This window comes from Telmatherina bonti (assembly GCF_933228915.1).
Source record: "Telmatherina bonti genome assembly, chromosome: 9".
NCBI lineage: Eukaryota > Metazoa > Chordata > Actinopteri > Atheriniformes > Telmatherinidae > Telmatherina > Telmatherina bonti.
The window spans coordinates 978,944-1,000,650 of NC_136627.1; the positions used below are offsets into that span (position 1 = coordinate 978,944).

General features: G+C 51.5%; 1 protein-coding gene across 1 annotated transcript in view; it reads right to left on the minus strand.

Moving 5' to 3' along the window:
- nlk2 (nemo-like kinase, type 2) overlaps positions 1–21,707 on the minus strand; it is a 47,196-nt gene that overhangs the window by 16,087 nt on the left and 9,402 nt on the right. Inside the window, exons 4-6 of the mRNA XM_079246294.1 lie at positions 8,143–8,249; positions 7,529–7,614; positions 5,397–5,606 (exon numbers count right to left, since the gene is read on the minus strand). Coding sequence (XP_079102420.1) covers positions 5,397–5,606; positions 7,529–7,614; positions 8,143–8,249 — 403 coding nt within the window. The remainder of the gene's footprint in view (positions 1–5,396; positions 5,607–7,528; positions 7,615–8,142; positions 8,250–21,707) is intronic.

The following is a 21,707-nucleotide window of genomic DNA, read 5'->3' on the forward strand; positions in this document are numbered from 1 at the left end:
AAAGGAACACTTTTCTTATTTAGGTGCTATTAATAGGTACTATTAAGAGATACGGAGCTGACTTAATTAACCAAGGCCCTCCCTTTCTTTTTTTCAAACAGCAACAGATCCATCAAGGCATGCTGGGAAACTCCACCCACCAATGCCTAACATGCTACATTAGTCGATTAATTTGCAATTTTGTCTGTAGTTTAATAGTTGCAGCGCAATAAATGTCTGTAGTTTTAATGAAAATTAACTAAATCAATTTAAAGAGTTGTACCAAGAATTTATGTAAAACTTGCTGGTTTCTATACAGCACATGTAGGAGCATCTCTATCTGTACGTGGCTGTTGTGAGATACTGCCAAGGTGATACAAAACTGGAAGTTTACAGAATAGAAAATGGGAGTCAGAACCACAATGTACCAGACACTGAGAACTGGTATAGACCTCTGAACCAGCTAAAAAAGTTTGACTTGATAATAGGTTTGAGATATAACTATAAATTTAAAGTCAGCAGTTAAAATTTGTGTTTGGTTGTTGAAATCATTGTAAACAGTCATTTAAATCTGCTTGTCTGGTTTTTCAAAATACCTGTGTTCTAAAATTAAAACATCTTTTTATTTTCCCAACAATAATAATGTTGCATTTTGGGCTGTACTACTCAGGTATATCTTGCCTCCTCTTACACTGTAACTTCCAGTTTATGCAGCTCACAGCCGGAGATAATTAAAGGACAGCACCAATCAAAGGCCTCTGAATGTACCTCATAATATCCTAACACTGACCATCAATAAGCTCTATGTTAGATGCTGGATGAGAACCTGATGAGAACAACTCTATACACTTGTGTCGCGGTGCACCCTGATAAAGCAGTCTGCCGCTCATTATGCAAAAAATGGACCAATTGCTGAGATGAATTTCTGTTTCTCCAATCATAAGACAGAATTGAAAAATTGACAAAAACCTGAAGTATTGAAAAAGTTTAAATGTGAAAAAGCCAAACATATCTCCTGAATGAGGTTAATAGTTTAATATTTGAATGGATAAAGTGGAAAAATGACAAAATAGAAACACTGAGTTGACTTGATGTTTTTGCAAAGAAAATTGCAAAAAGTCTGAGCTGTTACTAACTACGCTAATTTAGTAAGAAACAGACATGGCTGGTTGAAGAACACAGCTGGGAGCAATCATCTAACTTGACACATTGTGAATGAAAACAGGTTCAATAAAAGTAAAGTTCCACCATGAATTTATGAAATGAAAAATACTTTATTAATCCCCAAAGGGAAAAATTGTAGTATATAATAATAATAACTAGAGGAGGTCTTGTTCCGGAGGCTGATGGCTGCTGGCAGGAATGATCTTCTGTATCTTTCAGTCTTCCATCGGACCTGAAGAAGCCTCTCACTGAACACACTTTGTTGTTTCATCACTGTGTTGTGGAGAGGGTGTGAAGAATCCTCCATCATCTTCATCAGCTTGTGCAGCATTCTTCTTTGGACAATCAGCTCCAGCGGCTCCAGAGTTACTCCAAGCACAGAAGCAGCTTTCTGGATCAGTTAGTTGATTCTCTTCAAGTCTCTGGTTCTGATGCTACTACCCCAGCAGATGCTGCAAAGCTGACTGCACTCTCCACAACAGACTTATAGAAGATATGCAACATCTTGGTGCAGACGTTAAACCATCTCAGCTTCCTTAAGAAGTAGAAGTCTGATTTTGTGCTTGAGTTGTTCTCACTCGTATGTAAGTCGCTTTGGATAAAAGCGTCTGCTGAATGACTGTAGAGTAGAATAGAATAGATTAACTAGATCTGCGCGTCTACTGATACTCATGATATGAAAGCAGTTATTGAGTGGTGTCTATTAAAAACCAATAAACAGTGTGAATAGATCATAGACCGTATATGAAAGATGGACAGAGCCTCCGGCGGTTAAAAGTGAAGCCTATGTGGAAGTGCATAAAACTGCAGTTTCCCCTTCATCCACTAGGGGCTGCAAAACAGAGCGAATCCCCATGGACTCCCATGTTAAAAAGACCAACTTCACAGCAGAAATAAAAATGTTTACAGCAGAAATAAACATGTTCACAGCCTGGTTCATGACAACTGTGTGAATTTTTTTCTAACTCGCCCATTTAAAATTGGGAACTAGATAGATTTTTTCATTTCGTGTCGCTCTATCAAGAGAGAAGCTGAAAAAGCTCAAAAGTGACTATCGGCGGGTCAAGGACCACGATGGTCAGAGTGGTTCAAACAGACGAGACTGGAAGTAGTTCAAACAAATGGATGCTATTTGTGGTCAACAACCGGCAAGCAATGGGAAGACAATTGGTGTTGATTCGGCCACTACCGTGTTGGAGAGTGTATTGGTGGATGGTGAGTGGATTTCCATTGTTTACATTAGTTATTATTGGGTATAGAGGAGATAATACATAAATTGAAGTAATAATAACAATAATAACAGCTAGTTACTGATGGATGATGGCTTCATTCTCTTCTGCATTTTGTGTGACCATTAATGTTGGCTAAAATCAGTTAGCACTAACCACTAGCCAAGCTAAAAGCTATAATTGGCAAGCCAACACTAGCTGTTTTTTTTATTTTGTTGCTGAAAACTAGACACAGACCAAGTAGCAGATATATTGCCTCTAGGTCCTCCATCTTGTGTTTGTCATGTTTTTTGGGGTTTTTTTTTATGTCGCGCACAATACTGACGACAGTGATTTCATACAAACCCCGCTCATTTTAGAGCCGGTACTAAACTGTAATGGAAAACAAACAGGACCAAGCTGACACGAGTTAAGTTGAGAGAATGGAAAAGAGGCATTTGTGACATCTCACTCAAAGTGACACAGACATAGAGCACAGAGATGAATAGGAGATGAAGGAAGCCTTCAAACAACCAACTGCTGTTGGGAAAAGAAAAGTCGTATCAAAATAATTCTCGAACTGTGAGCGCCAAAAGACTTTTAGGAACATGGGGATAGGACTGGGCGATATATCGAGTATACTCGAGATATCGTGGCTAGTCCCCTGTGCGATATAGAAAATGTCTATATTCGTCATATTCGAGTATCCTGTTGTCACGCAGGTGTTTTTAGCTGTGGGGGGGGTTTCCTCCCTCCTCCTCGACTCTGCACCGCTTTGCACAGAGAGTTAAAGCAAGCGCACCTCGTTACGTACATAACATGAGCTACGTGCTACGTCATGAGAGGCAGCATGGAGACACTTTCTCACTAAATCTGGCGACTTCTTGTGAAAAGCGACACATCTAGCGACTTTTACAGGAGTTATTGGAGACTTTCCAGGTGTTTTGGCGACTGACTTTAAAGCGCATATTGTAAAGTTATTGTCAGAAGGAGAGTCTCTCCCCGTCCTAAAGCACTCAGTCACTCCGGCTGCAGCTGCAGCCAGTCAGAGGAGCAGAGAGGACACCTGCACGACTCCACCTACAGTCACAATGAACAGCCAAACCCGCCACTGATCCCGCTCTGGATTACAGAGTGGGACGTAAATTACAAAGATTTTCACGTCACGCAAAAATAATTCATTCTATTTGATTACATTCACAGCCTCTGTCACTTACTCACCTCATCCACTGTGTGTGACACAAGCATATTTATCTGGCTCCTCATGTCTCTAGAAAGTACAGAAAGGAGTGGGAATCAAACCCTGAATTAAAAACTGTCTGAAGCCGTTTATTGGAGACGATACGAGGACATTCTGCCTGGATTATAAGACTGATTTCTACGCTAAACTGCGATTAAAAAAAATACACGACAACTCAAAAACGTATCCATAAAGCAAAGCCTTATAATAGTTCATCATTTGAAAAGTCCCCCCTAGAGCACCTATTTTCATACGTTGCGTTTATTACATCATGCAAAGTCACTTTATTTTGTTTTAAAATGACATGTTTCTGCCGCTGCTTTAACTGTTCAATAAATACAGTTTTGATCAGTTTGCTTCGTTACAATTTCATCCTTTTGGCATGAATGTTTAAAATCAGCATATCTTAATGCAGTATGAACAATTATGTTTTAATGGAGACACAAAATCATCTTACTGATGTGATTGTATGCACCAAAGCATTCATTCAAGGCTGAGGTAAATATCGAGATATATATCGTATATCGTGACATGCCATAAAAATATCGGGATATTACTAAAAGGTCATATCGCCCAGCCCTACATGGGGATGTAATTTATTTTCCCCAATTGTGAAAGGAATTTAAACTGCAGCAATTTATAAACATGTGGGTCATTTTTATTAGCCCGGTCAGATTTGAATGGAGCTTCAATGAGAGGAAAAGTAGACTTTCTAACCTTTGGAGCTCCGTAACTCAAAAACTGTTCTAGCAATTTCGGAGCCGCAGTCCAGCTGTAGCAAACTTGATTCCCAATTTTTTTTTATATAAAGCTTGTCCATGTACAAAAACTCTTGACGTGAGAGCCATTTGTTTGAGGAGTTCAGAAATTAATTTTTTGAGGCAGATTTGTAGTACAATTTTGGCCGTTTTCCTGATTTTTATGAAACGTAACTTGCAATAGTGTCAAACCCGTACAAGTTACAAAAAAGTCCTTTCATTTGGTGAAAGTTTAATTTGACATGACCTATTTAAACTTTGTTTAATGTTTCTAGGTAAAAGTATGGCTGAACTGTTGGGCTCCAAAGTAGGCTGGGTTCTGGGCCTTTCTTCGCTCCTTTCACCCAAAACCCCATTCATTCATATGGGACAAAGTCGCAGTTTTCTACAAATTCCATAAAAACCATAAGACCTTTGTACAGCAAAAGACATTGCGTACTATTCTCAATTGAGACGCACGTTTTAATATAACTTATGTGGGGGTAGCGTTAAACCTGGGGGAGAAGATGCGCGTCAATCGGGGCGGAAACGGGAGAACTATAAGAAGCAGAATACACACAAAGTGATAGTAATATGTGTTGGTTATAGCATTGGCACCCATAAAAAAGGCGACCTCAGCATCTGATCAGATTAAAAAAAAACATTGCATATGCACAAAAGTACGAAAAACAGGAGAAATTTACTAAAATCCAGCAACCTGCCCACACTAAACAAAGTGAATAAATTATATTTAATGTGTAACTTTCACCTGCAGAACTCTGTTTCTTAGGGAGGATCTCCTCGGCAAGCAGTTGTTTTAGCTATGTGATGTTGCTCTTTTGGTGCGCTTCAGTTACGTGCAGTTACAAACCAAATTAAAAGGCGTAAAAATATGAAACCCCCAGAGTATCCTGGTGTGAATGCTCCTTAACAGAGCATGTTTAAACACTACCTCCCACCTGAGTGCTGCTGTCCAATTCAGTACAACTAATTATGCTTGTACGAACAGAAAATTTGTCTTGAGCTATGAAGAACCATCGTTCAGATCAGCATCACGGTGAACATTACCTGCTGGATGGGACTTTGAGCCTGGAAGAGAATTCGTCTGCCCAGCAGCTCAGCGAAGATGCAGCCCACAGACCAGATATCAATGGAGTTGGAGTAGTGGCGACTTCCCATGAGGATTTCTGGTGCTCGATAGTACTGTGTCACCACTTCTTGAGTCATGTGCCGCGACTCATCTGACTCCTCCACTCGTGCCAGGCCAAAGTCACAGATCTGGAAGACAATCATTCCCTTCTTATCTTCCCAGGCTCGTTCAACAACTAGTCCAGTCCTGAGGACATGTCTCTGATCCGCATCAGCCATTATGACTGATATATATTCATAGATGGACTAAACATCATTTAATCTCATTATATGAAATCAGAAAATCCTAAAAAGAGCAGTATTCACAACAGTACAGACGGACGGACGGACGGACAGACGGACAGACGGACGTACAGACAGACAGATGTACAGACGGACAGACGGACAGACGGACGTACAGACAGACAGATGTACAGACGGACGGACGGACGGACGGACGTACAGACAGACAGATGTACAGACGGACAGACGGACAGACGGACGTACAGACAGACAGATGGACGGACGGACGGACGGACGGACGGACGGACGGACGGACAGACGGACAGACGGACGTACGGACGGACGGACAGACAGATGTACAGACGGACGGACGGACGTACAGACAGACAGATGTACAGACGGACGGACGGACAGACGGACGGACGTACAGACAGATGTACAGACGGACGGACGTACAGACAGATGTACAGACGGACGGACGTACAGACAGATGTACAGACGGACGGACGTACAGACAGATGTACAGACGGACGGACGTACAGACAGATGTACAGACGGACGGACGTACAGACAGATGTACAGACGGACGGACGTACAGACAGATGTACAGATGGACGGACGTACAGACAGATGTACAGACGGACGGACGTACAGACGGACGTACAGACGGACGGACGGACGGACGGACGGACGGACGGACGGACGGACGGACGGACAGACGGACGGACGGACGTACAGACAGATGTACAGACGGACGGACGTACAGACGGACGGACGGACGTACAGACAGATGTACAGACGGACGGACGTACAGACAGATGTACAGACGGACGGACGTACAGACAGATGTACAGACGGACGGACGGACGGACAGACAGACGGACGTACAGACGGACGGACGGACGGACGGACGGACGTACGGACAGACAGACGGACGGACGGACGGACGGACGGACGGACGGACGTACGGACAGACAGACGGACGGACAGACGTACGGACAGACAGACAGACGGACGGACGGACGGACGTACAGACGGACGGACAGACGTACGGACAGACGGACGTACAGACGGACGGACAGACGTACGGACAGACGGACGTACAGACGGACGGACAGACGTACGGACAGACGTACGGACAGACAGACGGACGGACGGACGTACAGACGGACGGACAGACGGACGGACAGACGTACGGACGGACGTACGGACGGACGTACAGACGGACGGACGGACGGACGGACGGACGGACGTACAGACGGACGTACGGACAGACGTACAGACGGACGTACGGACAGACGTACAGACGGACGTACGGACAGACGTACAGACGGACGGACGGACAGACGTACAGACGGACGTACGGACAGACGTACAGACAGACAGACAGACGGACGGACGTACAGACGTACAGACAGACAGACAGACCAACCCTTGGCACCGTATGCAGAAGTCAGTTTATGACCAGCATCTGGACGTTGACACGGGGACCTCTGTGAATCTAATATTTGCTTCTTTATTCAGTTTTTACTGTAAAGTTCTACAAAATATCATACAGCATTTTTCCACAAGAAAATAAACCGGCTATAAAAGACGAATATCTAAAATTCCTTATCTACATGCAATTCATTATGACTGTGAGAGATGCTCCTGTAATGGAACAGACATCCGGATCAGTGGACTTTCATCACACTTAACTTTCTGTGTCAACAAGCCTGAAGTCAATTCTGTGGATGTCCCAAAACGCTGACGTTGTAGCAAAGCAACAACGCCACCGTAACAGTCACACTGGTGGCGGAGAAGGTAGCTACGCAGCCTGCCACACTCACCTTTAAGACACAGTTGCTGTTCACCAGGAGGTTGCCAGGTTTGATGTCTCGGTGTAGAATCCCAGCAGAGTGAAGATATTTAAGTCCTAAGCAGATGGGACAACATTTGTCATGAAAACATGGCGTCTGAACAGTAACAGTAAATCAACCTCTTTCAGAGGGATAAAAACATTTTCTTTCACATTTGAGAGCATGCACTGAAAACCTTCATCTGAGAGGAGAAAACTCACACCTTCAGCCAGCAGCATCTGGCCGATTGTTTAACTAAAGAAAAATCCCAGGAACAGCTGAGCTACAGCCACATGGAGATGATCCAGGATCACTTGCTTTTATGTCGAAACTTACATGTCGTGGATAAAACACGTGTTGATATGCATGAGCTTCGAGGACAGGAGCCAGATTTCCTCTTAACTCAAACACGTAATACTTTAATCGGATTTAGTCTGTGGGGGGGTGGCGGAGGTTAGTCACACCCCCTCCCCCAGGTGAAGCTACACTACCTGGATCTACATGCAGTTCGTGAAGGAGTGAGACAACAGAGTTCACGTTTCATCTGAGGGGAAAGATCTGATCTGCAGCCAGCTACTGCAGGAGCGATCAGAGAAAGAACTCACCTCGCAGAATCTGATAGAGGAAAACTTTGGCGTGGTCTGAGCTCAGAGGCTGTGGTGATACGATGATCTTATGGAGGTCACTTTGCATCAGTTCAGTCACAACGTAGCTGATCAACAGGAAATTAAGGATGAAAAGCACATCAATGATCACCCCAGGTAAATCTCCCTGACAGACAGCTGCTATCAGCTGTGAACCCAACCATGCTTCTGTCAGCTACATATGGAACGGTGAGATCTATGATATGCCGTGCAGCTCGGTCATGTGAGGAGGTGCAGTTTAAACTCTCCAGGATGTAACGGGAAGCCCATGAAGAGAGGCTGAAACAGGAGAAATGTGATCTGTCCTGCTAGTTCTCCTCAGACTACATGGTTCAGCCCATTTCTCTTCAGTTCGTTCTGGTGAAACACCAGTAAACACGCCCTCGTAAACAGCCACATGACTATCAGAACATACCAGAACACATACGTTAGTGCGCGCCATGTTCCTCGGATAGAGCGTTTAGTAAACCCAGACACGATGTGTTCAGGGTCATCGTGGCCTGAACAGATGCTCCAGCGAGCCCTGCTTCCATTCTCAGCTTCACGCCGCCTCATCCCCATCGCCCAATGACACCGAGAGCCCCACATAGTCCTTTAAAGGAACTTGGATTGGATGGTGTGCTGTGGCGGAAGCGGACTTGTCTGTAAAACAGACTAACGTCGTATGATTATTACATAGCAGCTTTGGGATGTTGTGTACATTACAATCTTGTTAGGTCCGATTCCACAGCATGCAACGTGTACTCCACACGGAGTTCTGTGACAACACACCGAACACCATGCTGGGTGTGATGTCGCCTCACAATGACCCACATAAATTCTCATGTGAACAACCATTTGAAAAAAAAAGATAGATCTCAGCAAAGAATCGTAGTTTTAGCGGTGTCACCGAACGGAGGCTCTACCGTCACCGAACGGAGGCTCTACCGTCACCGAACGGAGGCTCTACCGTCACCGAACGGAGGCTCTACCGTCACCGAACGGAGGCTCTACCGTCACCGAACAGAGGCTCTACCGTCACCGAACGGCAGCTCTACCGTCACCGAACGGAGGCTCTACCGTCACCGAACGGAGGCTCTACCGTCACCGAACGGAGGCTCTACCGTCACCGAACGGAGGCTCTACCGTCACCGAACGGAGGCTCTACCGTCACCGAACGGCAGCTCTACCGTCACCGAACGGCAGCTCTACCGTCACCGAACGGAGGCTCTACCGTCACCGAACGGAGGCTCTACCGTCACCGAACGGAGGCTCTACCGTCACCGAACGGCAACTCTACTGTCACCGAACGGCAACTCTACTGTCACCGAACGGAGGCTCTACCGTCACCGAACGGAGGCTCTACCGTCACCGAACGGCAGCTCTACCGTCACCGAACGGCAGCTCTACCGTCACCGAACGGCAGCTCTACCGTCACCGAACGGCAGCTCTACCGTCACCGAACGGCAACTCTACCGTCACCGAACGGAGGCTCTACCGTCACCGAACGGAGGCTCTACCGTCACCGAACGGCAACTCTACTGTCACCGAACGGCAACTCTACTGTCACCGAACGGAGGCTCTACTGTCACCGAACGGAGGCTCTACCGTCACCGAACGGAGGCTCTACCGTCACCGAACGGCAGCTCTACCGTCACCGAACGGAGGCTCTACCGTCACCGAACGGCAACTCTACCGTCACCGAACGGAGGCTCTACCGTCACCGAACGGAGGCTCTACCGTCACCGAACGGCAGCTCTACCGTCACTGAACGGAGACTCTACCGTCACCGAACGGCAACTCTGTCACCGAACGGAGGCTCTACCGTCACAGAACGGCGGCTCTACAGTCACCGAACGGAGGCTCTACCGTCACCGAACGGAGGCTCTACCGTCACCGAACGGCAACTCTACTGTCACCGAACGGACGCTCTACCGTCACCGAACGGAGGCTCTACCGTCACCGAACGGAGGCTCTACCGTCACCGAACGGCAACTCTACTGTCACCGAACGGAGGCTCTACCGTCACCGAACGGCAACTCTGTCACCGAACGGAGGCTCTACCGTCACCGAACGGAGGCTCTACAGTCACCGAACGGAGGCTCTACCGTCACCGAACGGAGGCTCTACCGTCACCGAACGGCAACTCTACTGTCACCGAACGGAGGCTCTACCGTCACCGAAAGGAGGCTCTACCGTCACCGAACAGAGGCTCTACCGTCACCGAACGGCAACTCTACTGTCACCGAACGGAGGCTCTACCGTCACCGAACGGCAACTCTACCGTCACCGAACGGAGGTTCTACCGTCACCGAACGGCAACTCTACCGTCACCGAACGGAGGCTCTACCGTCACCGAACGGCAGCTCTACCGTCACCGAACGGAGGCTCTACCGTCACCGAACGGAGGCTCTACCGTCACCGAACGGAGGCTCTACCGTCACCGAACGGCAGCTCTACCGTCACCGAACGGAGGCTCTACCGTCACCGAACGGAGGCTCTACCGTCACCGAACGGAGGCTCTACCGTCACCGAACGGAGGCTCTACCGTCACCGAACGGCAACTCTACCGTCACCGAACGGAGGCTCTACCGTTACCGAACGGAGGCTCTACCGTCACCGAACGGAAGCTCTACCGTCACCGAACAGAGGTTCTACCGTCACCGAACAGAGGTTCTACCGTCACCGAACGGCAGCCTGTGTCTGGCCTGTATCTTGCCTGTGTCTGGCCTGTGTCTGGCCTGTACATAGACTGTATCTGGCCTGTGTCTGGCCTGTGTCTGGCCTGTGTCTGGCCTGGGTCTGGCCTGGGTCTGGCCTGGGTCTGGCCTGTATCTGGCCTGTATCTGGTCTGTATCTGGTCTGTGTCTGGCCTGTGTCTGGCCTGTGTCTGGCCTGTATCTGGTCTGTGTCTGGTCTGTGTCTGGCCTGTATCTGGCCTGTATCTGGTCTGTGTCTGGTCTGTGTCTGGCCTGTATCTGGCCTGTGTCTGGCCTGTGTCTGGCCTGTGTCTGGTCTTTGTCTGGCCTGTATCTGGCCTATATCTGGCCTATATCTGGCCTATATCTGGTCTGTCTCTGGCCTGTCTCTGGCCTGTGCTTGGTCTGTGTCTGCCCTGTGTATAGACTGTGTCTGGCCTGTATCTGGCCTGTGTCTGGCCTGTACATAGACTGTATCTGGTCTATATCTGGCCTGTGTCTGGCCTGTACATGGCCTGTGTCTGGCCTGTGTCTGGCCTGTACATGGCCTGTGTCTGGCCTGTACATAGACTGTATCTGGTCTATATCTGGCCTGTATCTGGCCTGTATCTGGCCTGTGTCTGGCCTGTACATAGACTGTATCTGGTCTGTATCTGGCCTGTGTCTGGCCTGTGTCTGGCCTGTATCTGGCCTGTACATGAACTGTACATGGCCTGTATCTGGCCTGTGTCTGGCCTGTATCTGGCCTGTGTCTGGCTTGTGTCTGGCCTGTATCTGGTCTGTGTCTGTCTTGTGCCTGGACTGTGTCTGGCCTGTATCTGGTCTCTGTCTGGCCTGTGTCTGGCCTGTATCTGGCCTGTGCTTGGTCTGTGTCTGGCCTGTACATGGCCTGTGTCTGGTCTGTGTCTGGCCTGTGTCTGGCCTGTACATGAACTGTACATTGCCTGTACATGGCCTGTACATGGCCTGTATTTGGCCTGTGTCTGGCCTGTATCTGGCCTGTGTCTGGCCTGTACATAGACTGTATCTGGCCTGTACATGGCCTGTACATGGCCTGTGTCTGGCCTGTGTCTGGCCTGCGTCTGGCCTGCGTCTGGCCTGTACATGGCCTGTTTCTGGTCTGTGTCTGGCCTGTATCTGGCCTGTGTCTGGCCTGTGTCTGGCCTGTGTCTGGCCTGTACATAGACTGTATCTGGCCTGTGTCTGGCCTGTACATAGACTGTGTCTGGCCTGTGTCTGGCCTGTATCTGGCCTGTGTCTGGCCTGAACATGGCCTGTGTCTGGCCTGTGTCTGGCCTGTGCTTGGTCTGTGTCTGGCCTGTATCTGGCCTGTATCTGGCCTGTGTCTGGCCTGTGTCTGGCCTGTATTTGGCCTGTATTTGGCCTGTGTCTGGACTGTATCTGGCCTGTATCTGGCCTGTGCTTGGTCTGTGTCTGGCCTGTATCTGGCCTGTACATGGCCTGTACATAGACTGTGTCTGGCCTGTACATAGACTGTATCTGGCCTGTGTCTGGCCTGTATCTGGCCTGTGTCTGGCCTGTGTCTGGCCTGTACATAGACTGTATCTGGCCTGTATCTGGCCTGTATCTGGCCTGTACATAGACTGTGTCTGGTCTGTGTCTGGCCTGTGTCTGGCCTGTGTCTGGCCTGTGTCTGGTCTGTATCTGGTCTGTATCTGGCCTGTATCTGGCCTGTATCTGGCCTGTGTCTGGCCTGTGTCTGGCCTGTACATAGACTGTATCTGGCCTGTATCTGGCCTGTATCTGGCCTGTACATAGACTGTGTCTGGTCTGTGTCTGGCCTGTGTCTGGCCTGTGTCTGGCCTGTGTCTGGCCTGTGTCTGGTCTGTATCTGGCCTGTGTCTGGTCTGTATCTGGCCTGTGTCTGGCCTGTGTCTGGCCTGTTTCTGGCCTGTACATGGCCTGTACATGGCCTGTACATGGCCTGTGTCTGGCCTGTACATAGACTGTATCTGGTCTATATCTGGCCTGTGTCTGGCCTGTGTCTGACCTGTACATGGCCTGTGTCTGGCCTGTGTCTGGCGTGTACATGGCCTGTGTCTGGCCTGTGTCTGGCCTGTGTCTGGCCTGTGTCTGGCCTGTGTCTGGCCTGTGTCTGGCCTGTACATAGACTGTATCTGGTCTATATCTGGTCTGTGTCTGGTCTGTGTCTGGTCTGTGTCTGGTCTGTGTCTGGCCTGTGTCTGGCCTGTGTCTGGTCTGTGTCTGGCATGTACATGGCCTATACATGGCCTGTACATGGCCTGTACATGGCCTGTACATGGCCTGTGTCTGGCCTGTGTCTGGCCTGTGTCTGGTCTGTATCTGGTCTGTATCTGGTCTGTGTCTGTCCTGTGTCTGGTCTGTGTCTGGCCTGCGTCTGGCCTGCGTCTGACCTGCGTCTGACCTGCGTCTGGTCTGTATCTGGCCTGTGTCTGGTCTGTGTCTGGCCTGTGTCTGGCCTGTGTCTGGCCTGTGTCTGGCCTGTGTCTGGCCTGTGTCTGGCCTGTATCTGGCCTGTATCTGGTCTGTGTCTGGACTGTGTCTGGCCTTTATCTGGTCTCTGTCTGGCCTGCGTCTGGCCTGCGTCTGGCCTGTATCTGGCCTATATCTGGTCTGTCTCTGGTCTGTACATGGCCTGTGTCTGGCCTGTATCTGGTCTCTGTCTGGCCTGTGTCTGGCTTGTACATAGACTGTATCTGGTCTGTGTCTGGCCTGTGTCTGGCCTGTGCTTGGTCTGTGTCTGCCCTGTGTCTAGACTGTGTCTGGCCTGTGTCTGGCCTGTATCTGGCCTGTGTCTGGCCTGTACATGGTCTGTGTCTGGCCTGTGTCTGGCCTGTGTCTGGCCTGTACATAGACTGTATCTGGTCTATGTCTGGCCTGTGTCTGGCCTGTATCTGGCCTGTGTCTGGCCTGTATCTGGCCTGTGTCTGGCCTGTGTCTGGCCTGTGTCTGGCCTGTACATAGACTGTATCTGGCCTGTATCTGGCCTGTACATAGACTGTATCTGGCCTGTGTCTGGCCTGTGTCTGGCCTGTACATGAACTGTACATGGCCTGTACATGGCCTGTATTTGGCCTGTGTCTGGCCTGTACATGGCCTGCGTCTGGCCTGCGTCTGGCCTGCGTCTGGCCTGCGTCTGGTCTGTACATGGCCTGTTTCTGGTCTGTGTCTGGCCTGTATCTGGTCTGTACATGGTCTGTGTCTGGCCTGTATCTGGCCTGTGTCTGGCCTGTGTCTGGCCTGTGTCTGGCCTGTGTCTGGCCTGTGTCTGGCCTGTACATAGACTGTATCTGGCCTGTGTCTGGCCTGTACATAGACTGTATCTGGCCTGTACATGGTCTGTGTCTGGCCTGTGTCTGGCCTGTACATGGCCTGTGTCTGGCCTGTGTCTGGCCTGTGTCTGGCCTGTACATAGACTGTATCTGGTCTATATCTGGTCTGTGTCTGGCCTGTGTCTGGCCTGTGTCTGGTCTGTGTCTGGTCTGTGTCTGGTCTGTGTCTGGTCTGTGTCTGTCCTGTGTCTGGTCTGTGTCTGGTCTGTGTCTGGCCTGTGTCTGGCCTGTACATGGCCTGTACATGGCCTGTGTCTGGCCTGTGTCTGGCCTGTGTCTGGCCTGTGTCTGGTCTGTGTCTGTCCTGTGTCTGTCCTGTGTCTGTCCTGTGTCTGGTCTGTGTCTGGCCTGTACATGGCCTGTACATGGCCTGTGTCTGGCCTGTGTCTGGCCTGTGTCTGGTCTGTGTCTGGTCTGTATCTGGCCTGTATCTGGCCTGTGTCTGTCCTGTGTCTGTCCTGTGTCTGGTCTGTATCTGGCCTGTGTCTGGCCTGTGTCTGGCCTGTATCTGGTCTGTATCTGGCCTGTGTCTGGCCTGTATCTGGCCTGTATCTGGCCTGTATCTGGTCTGTGTCTGTCTTGTGTCTGGACTGTGTCTGGCCTGTATCTGGCCTGTATCTGGCCTGTACATAGACTGTATCTGGTCTGTGTCTGGCCTATATCTGGCCTATATCTGGTCTGTCTCTGGTCTGTACATGGCCTGTGTCTGGCCTGTATCTGGTCTCTGTCTGGCCTGTGTCTTGCCTGTACATAGACTGTATCTGGCCTGTGTCTGGCCTGTGTCTGGCCTGTGCTTCGTCTGTGTCTGGCCTGTGTCTGGCCTGTGTCTGGCCTGTGTCTGGCCTGTACATGGTCTGTGTCTGGCCTGTGTCTGGCCTGTACATAGACTGTATCTGGTCTATATCTGGCCTGTGTCTGGCCTGTATCTGGCCTGTGTCTGGCCTGTATCTGGCCTGGGTCTGGCCTGTATCTAGCCTGTGTCTGGCCTGTACATAGACTGTATCTGGCCTGTATCTGGCCTGTACATAGACTGTGTCTGGCCTGTGTCTGGCCTGTGTCTGGCCTGTACATGGCCTGTACATGGCCTGTACATGGCCTGTATTTGGCCTGTACATGGCCTGTATTTGGCCTGTGTCTGGCCTGTGTCTGGCCTCTGTCTGGCCTCTGTCTGGCCTCTGTCTGGCCTGTGTCTGGCCTGTACATAGACTGTATCTGGCCTGTGTCTGGCCTGTACATGGCCTGTGTCTGGCCTGTACATGGCCTGTACATGGCCTGCGTCTGGCCTGCGTCTGGCCTGCGTCTGGTCTGTACATGGCATGTTTCTGGTCTGTGTCTGGCCTGTATCTGGTCTGTACATGGTCTGTGTCTGGCCTGTGTCTGGCTTGTGTCTGGCCTGTGTCTGGCCTGTACATAGACTGTATCTGGCCTGTATCTGGCCTGTGTCTGGCCTGTACATAGACTGTATCTGGTCTGTGTCTGGCCTGTGTCTGGCCTGAACATGGCCTGGACATGGCCTGTGTCTGGCCTGTGTCTGGCCTGTGCTTGGTCTGTGCTTGGCCTGTGTCTGGCCTGTGTCTGGCCTGTGTCTGGCCTGTGTCTGGCCTGTATTTGGCCTGTATTTGGCCTGTATTTGGCCTGTGTCTGGCCTGTATTTGGCCTGTGTCTGGACTGTATCTGGCCTGTATCTGGCCTGTGTCTGGCCTGTACATAGACTGTATCTGGCCTGTGCTTGGTCTGTGTCTGGCCTGTATCTGGCCTGTACATAGACTGTATCTGGCCTGTGTCTGGCCTGTGTCTGGCCTGTACATAGTCTGTGTCTGGCCTGTGTCTGGCCTGTGTCTGGCCTGTACATAGACTGTATCTGGTCTATATCTGGCCTGTGTCTGGCCTGTGTCTGGCCTGTGTCTGGCCTGTGTCTGGCCTGTACATAGACTGTATCTGGCCTGTGTCTGGCCTGTGTCTGGCCTGTACATAGACTGTATCTGGCCTGTGTCTGGCCTGTGTCTGGCCTGTACATGGCCTGTGTCTGGCCTGTGTCTGGCCTGTACATGGCCTGTACATGGCCTGTACATGGCCTGTGTCTGGCCTGTGTCTGGCCTGTGTCTGGCCTGTGTCTGGTCTGTGTCTGGTCTGTGTCTGGTCTGTGTCTGGCCTGTTTCTGGCCTGTACATGGCCTGTACATGGCCTGTACATGGCCTGTGTCTGGCCTGTGTCTGGCCTGTGTCTGGCCTGTACATGGCCTGTGTCTGGCCTGTACATAGACTGTATCTGGTCTATATCTGGCCTGTGTCTGGCCTGTATCTGGCCTGTACATGAACTGTACATGGCCTGTACATGGCCTGTATTTGGCCTGTGTCTGGCCTGTGTCTGGCCTGTGTCTGGCCTGTGTCTGGTCTGTGTCTGGTCTGTGTCTGGTCTGTGTCTGGCCTGTTTCTGGCCTGTACATGGCCTGTACATGGCCTGTACATGGCCTGTGTCTGGCCTGTGTCTGGCCTGTGTCTGGCCTGTACATGGCCTGTGTCTGGCCTGTACATAGACTGTATCTGGTCTATATCTGGCCTGTGTCTGGCCTGTATCTGGCCTGTGTCTGGCCTGTGTCTGGCCTGTATCTGGCCTGTGTCTGGCCTGTGTCTGGCCTGTATCTGGTCTGTATCTGGTCTGTATCTGGTCTGTGTCTGGTCTGTGTCTGGCCTGTGTCTGGCCTGTGTCTGGCCTGTGTCTGGCCTGTATCTGGCCTGTATCTGGTCTGCGTCTGGCCTGCGTCTGGCCTGCGTCTGGCCTGCGTCTGGCCTGTACATAGACTGTGTCTGGCCTGTGTCTGGCCTGTGTCTGGCCTGTGTCTGGCCTGTGTCTGGTCTGTATCTGGCCTGTGTCTGGCCTGCGTCTGGCCTGTACATGGCCTGTGTCTGGCCTGTACATAGACTGTATCTGGTCTATATCTGGCCTGTGTCTGGCCTGTATCTGGCCTGTACATGAACTGTACATGGCCTGTACATGGCCTGTATTTGGCCTGTGTCTGGCCTGTACATAGACTGTATCTGGTCTGTGTCTGGCCTGTATCTGGCCTATATCTGGTCTGTCTCTGGTCTGTACATGGCCTGTGTCTGGCCTGTGTCTGGCCTGTGCTTGGTCTGTGTCTGGCCTGTGTCTGGCCTGTGTCTGGCCTGTGTCTGGCCTGTGTCTGGCCTGTACATAGACTGTATCTGGCCTGTACATAGACTGTATCTGGCCTGTGTCTGGCCTGTACATGGCCTGTACATGGCCTGTGTCTGGCCTGTACATGGCCTGTACATGGCCTGTACATGGCCTGTACATGGCCTGTGTCTGGCCTGCGTCTGGCCTGCGTCTGGCCTGCGTCTGGTCTGTACATGGCATGTTTCTGGTCTGTGTCTGGCCTGTATCTGGCCTGTACATAGACTGTATCTGGTCTGTGTCTGGCCTGTGTCTGGCCTGAACATGGCCTGAACATGGCCTGGACATGGCCTGTGTCTGGCCTGTGTCTGGCCTGTGCTTGGTCTGTGCTTGGCCTGTGTCTGGCCTGTGTCTGGCCTGTGTCTGGCCTGTGTCTGGCCTTTGCTTGGTCTGTGCTTGGCCTGTGTCTGGTCTGTGTCTGGCCTGTGTCTGGCCTGTGTCTGGCCTGTGTCTGGCCTGTATTTGGCCTGTATTTGGCCTTTGTCTGGCCTGTATTTGGCCTGTGTCTGGACTGTATCTGGCCTGTATCTGGCCTGTGCTTGGTCTGTGTCTGGCCTGCGTCTGGCCTGTGTCTGGCCTGTGTCTGGCCTGTATTTGGCCTGTGTCTGGACTGTATCTGGCCTGTACATAGACTGTATCTGGCCTGTGTCTGGCCTGTGTCTGGCCTGTACATAGACTGTGTCTGGCCTGTGTCTGGCCTGTGTCTGGCCTGTGTCTGGCCTGTACATAGACTGTATCTGGTCTATGTCTGGCCTGTGTCTGGCCTGTATCTGGCCTGTGTCTGGCCTGTGTCTGGCCTGTGTCTGGCCTGTACATAGACTGTATCTGGCCTGTGTCTGGCCTGTGTCTGGCCTGTACATGGCCTGTGTCTGGCCTGTGTCTGGCCTGTGTCTGGCCTGTGTCTGGCCTGTGTCTGGCCTGTATTTGGCCTGTATTTGGCCTGTATTTGGCCTGTGTCTAGACTGTATCTGGCCTGTATCTGGCCTGTATCTGGCCTGTGCTTGGTCTGTGTCTGGCCTGTATCTGGCCTGTACATAGACTGTATCTGGCCTGTGTCTGGCCTGTACATAGACTGTGTCTGGCCTGTGTCTGGCCTGTGTCTGGCCTGTACATAGACTGTATCTGGTCTATATCTGGCCTGTGTCTGGCCTGTGTCTGGCCTGTGTCTGGCCTGTATCTGGCCTGTGTCTGGCCTGTGTCTGGCCTGTGTCTGGCCTGTGTCTGGCCTGTACATAGACTGTATCTGGCCTGTGTCTGGCCTGTGTCTGGCCTGTGTCTGGCCTGTACATGGCCTGTGTCTGGCCTGTGTCTGGCCTGTGTCTGGTCTGTGTCTGGTCTGTGTCTGGTCTGTGTCTGGCCTGTTTCTGGCCTGTTTCTGGCCTGTACATGGCCTGTACATGGCCTGTGTCTGGCCTGTGTCTGGCCTGTGTCTGGCCTGTACATGGCCTGTACATGGCCTGTGTCTGGCCTGTACATAGACTGTATCTGGTCTATATCTGGCCTGTGTCTGGCCTGTATCTGGCCTGTACATGAACTGTACATGGCCTGTACATGGCCTGTATTTGGCCTGTGTCTGGCCTGTACATAGACTGTATCTGGTCTGTGTCTGGCCTGTATCTGGTCTGTCTCTGGTCTGTACATGGCCTGTGTCTGGCCTGTGTCTGGCCTGTGTCTGGCCTGTGTCTGGCATGTACATAGACTGTATCTGGCCTGTACATAGACTGTATCTGGCCTGTGTCTGGCCTGTACATGGCCTGTACATGGCCTGTACATGGCCTGTGTCTGGCCTGCATCTGGCCTGTGTCTGGCCTGCGTCTGGCCTGCGTCTGGCCTGCGTCTGGCCTGCGTCTGGTCTGTACATGGCATGTTTCTGGTCTGTGTCTGGCCTGTATCTGGTCTGTACATGGTCTGTGTCTGGCCTGTGTCTGGCCTGTGTCTGGCCTGTGTCTGGCCTGTACATAGACTGTATCTGGCCTGTGTCTGGCCTGTGTCTGGCCTGTGTCTGGCCTGTACATAGACTGTATCTGGTCTGTGTATGGCCTGTGTCTGGCCTGTGTCTGGCCTGTACATAGACTGTGTCTGGTCTGTGTCTGGCCTGTACATAGACTGTGTCTGGTCTGTGTCTGGCCTGTGTCTGGTCTGTGTCTGGCCTGTGTCTGGCCTGTGTCTGGCCTGAACATGGCCTGAACATGGCCTGGACATGGCCTGTGTCTGGCCTGTGTCTGGCCTGTGTCTGGTCTGTGTCTGGCCTGTGCTTGGCCTGTGTCTGGCCTGTGTCTGGCCTGTATTTGGCCTGTATTTGGCCTGTGTCTGGCCTGTATTTGGCCTGTGTCTGGACTGTATCTGGCCTGTATCTGGCCTGTATCTGGCCTGTGCTTGGTCTGTGTCTGGCCTGTATCTGGCCTGTACATAGACTGTATCTGGCCTGTGTCTGGCCTGTGTCTGGCCTGTACATAGACTGTGTCTGGCCTGTGTCTGGCCTGTGTCTGGCCTGTACATAGACTGTATCTGGTCTATATCTGGCCTGTGTCTGGCCTGTGTCTGGCCTGTGTCTGGCCTGTATCTGGCCTGTATCTGGCCTGTATCTGGCCTGTATCTGGCCTGTGTCTGGCCTGTGTCTGGCCTGTACATAGACTGTGTCTGGCCTGTGTCTGGCCTGTGTCTGGCCTGTGTCTGGCCTGTGTCTGGCCTGTACATGGCCTGTGTCTGGTCTGTGTCTGGTCTGTGTCTGGTCTGTTTCTGGCCTGTACATGGCCTGTACATGGCCTGTATCTGGCCTGTGTCTGGCCTGTGTCTGGCCTGTGTCTGGCCTGTACATAGACTGTATCTGGTCTATATCTGGCCTGTGTCTGGCCTGTATCTGGCCTGTACATGAACTGTACATGGCCTGTACATGGCCTGTATTTGGCCTGTGTCTGGCCTGTACATAGACTGTATCTGGTCTGTGTCTGGCCTGTATCTGGCCTATATCTGGTCTGTCTCTGGTCTGTACATGGCCTGTGTCTGGCCTGTGTCTGGCCTGTGCTTGGTCTGTGTCTGCCCTGTGTCTAGACTGTGTCTGGCCTGTGTCTGGCCTGTGTCTGGCCTGTGTCTGGCCTGTGTCTGGCCTGTGTCTGGCCTGTACATGGTCTGTGTCTGGCCTGTGTCTGGCCTGTACATAGACTGTATCTGGTCTATATCTGGCCTGTGTCTGGCCTGTATCTGGCCTGTGTCTGGCCTGTGTCTGGCCTGTATCTGGCCTGTGTCTGGCCTGTGTCTGGTCTGTGTCTGGCCTGTGTCTGGCCTGTACATAGACTGTGTCTGGCCTGTGTCTGGCCTGTGTCTGGCCTGTGTCTGGCCTGTACATGGCCTGTACATGGCCTGTATCTGGTCTGTGTCTGGCCTGTACATAGACTGTGTCTGGCCTGTACATGAACTGTACATGGCCTGTACATGGCCTGTATTTGGCCTGTGTCTGGCCTGTGTCTGGCCTGTGTCTGGCCTGTGTCTGGCCTGTGTCTGGCCTGTGTCTGGCCTGTACATGGCCTGTACATGGCCTGTACATGGCCTGCGTCTGGCCTGCGTCTGGCCTGCGTCTGGCCTGCGTCTGGTCTGTACATGGCCTGTTTCTGGTCTGTGTCTGGCCTGTATCTGGTCTGTACATGGTCTGTGTCTGGCCTGTGTCTGGCCTGTGTCTGGCCTGTGTCTGGCCTGTGTCTGGCCTGTACATAGACTGTATCTTGTCTATATCTGGCCTGCGTCTGGCCTGCGTCTGGCCTGCGTCTGGCCTGTGTCTGGTCTGTACATGGCCTGTTTCTGGTCTGTGTCTGGCCTGTATCTGGTCTGTACATGGTCTGTGTCTTGCTTGTGTCTGGCCTGTGTCTGGCCTGTGTCTGGCCTGTGTCTGGCCTGTACATAGACTGTATCTGGCCTGTGTCTGGCCTATACATAGACTGTATCTGGTCTGTGTCTGGCCTGTGTCTGGCCTGTGTCTGGCCTGTACATAGACTGTATCTGGTCTGTGTCTGGCCTGTGTCTGGCCTGAACATGGCCTGTGTCTGGCCTGTGTCTGGCCTGTGTCTGGCCTGTGTCTGGCCTGTGCTTGGTCTGTGCTTGGCCTGTGTCTGGCCTGTGTCTGGCCTGTGTCTGGCCTGTGTCTGGCCTGTGTCTGGCCTGTATTTGGCCTGTGTCTGGACTGTATCTGGCCTGTATCTGGCCTGTGCTTGGTCTGTGTCTGGCCTGTACATGGCCTGTACATGGCCTGTACATAGACTGTGTCTGGACTGTGTCTGGCCTGTACATAGACTGTATCTGGTCTGTGTCTGGCCTGTGTCTGGCCTGT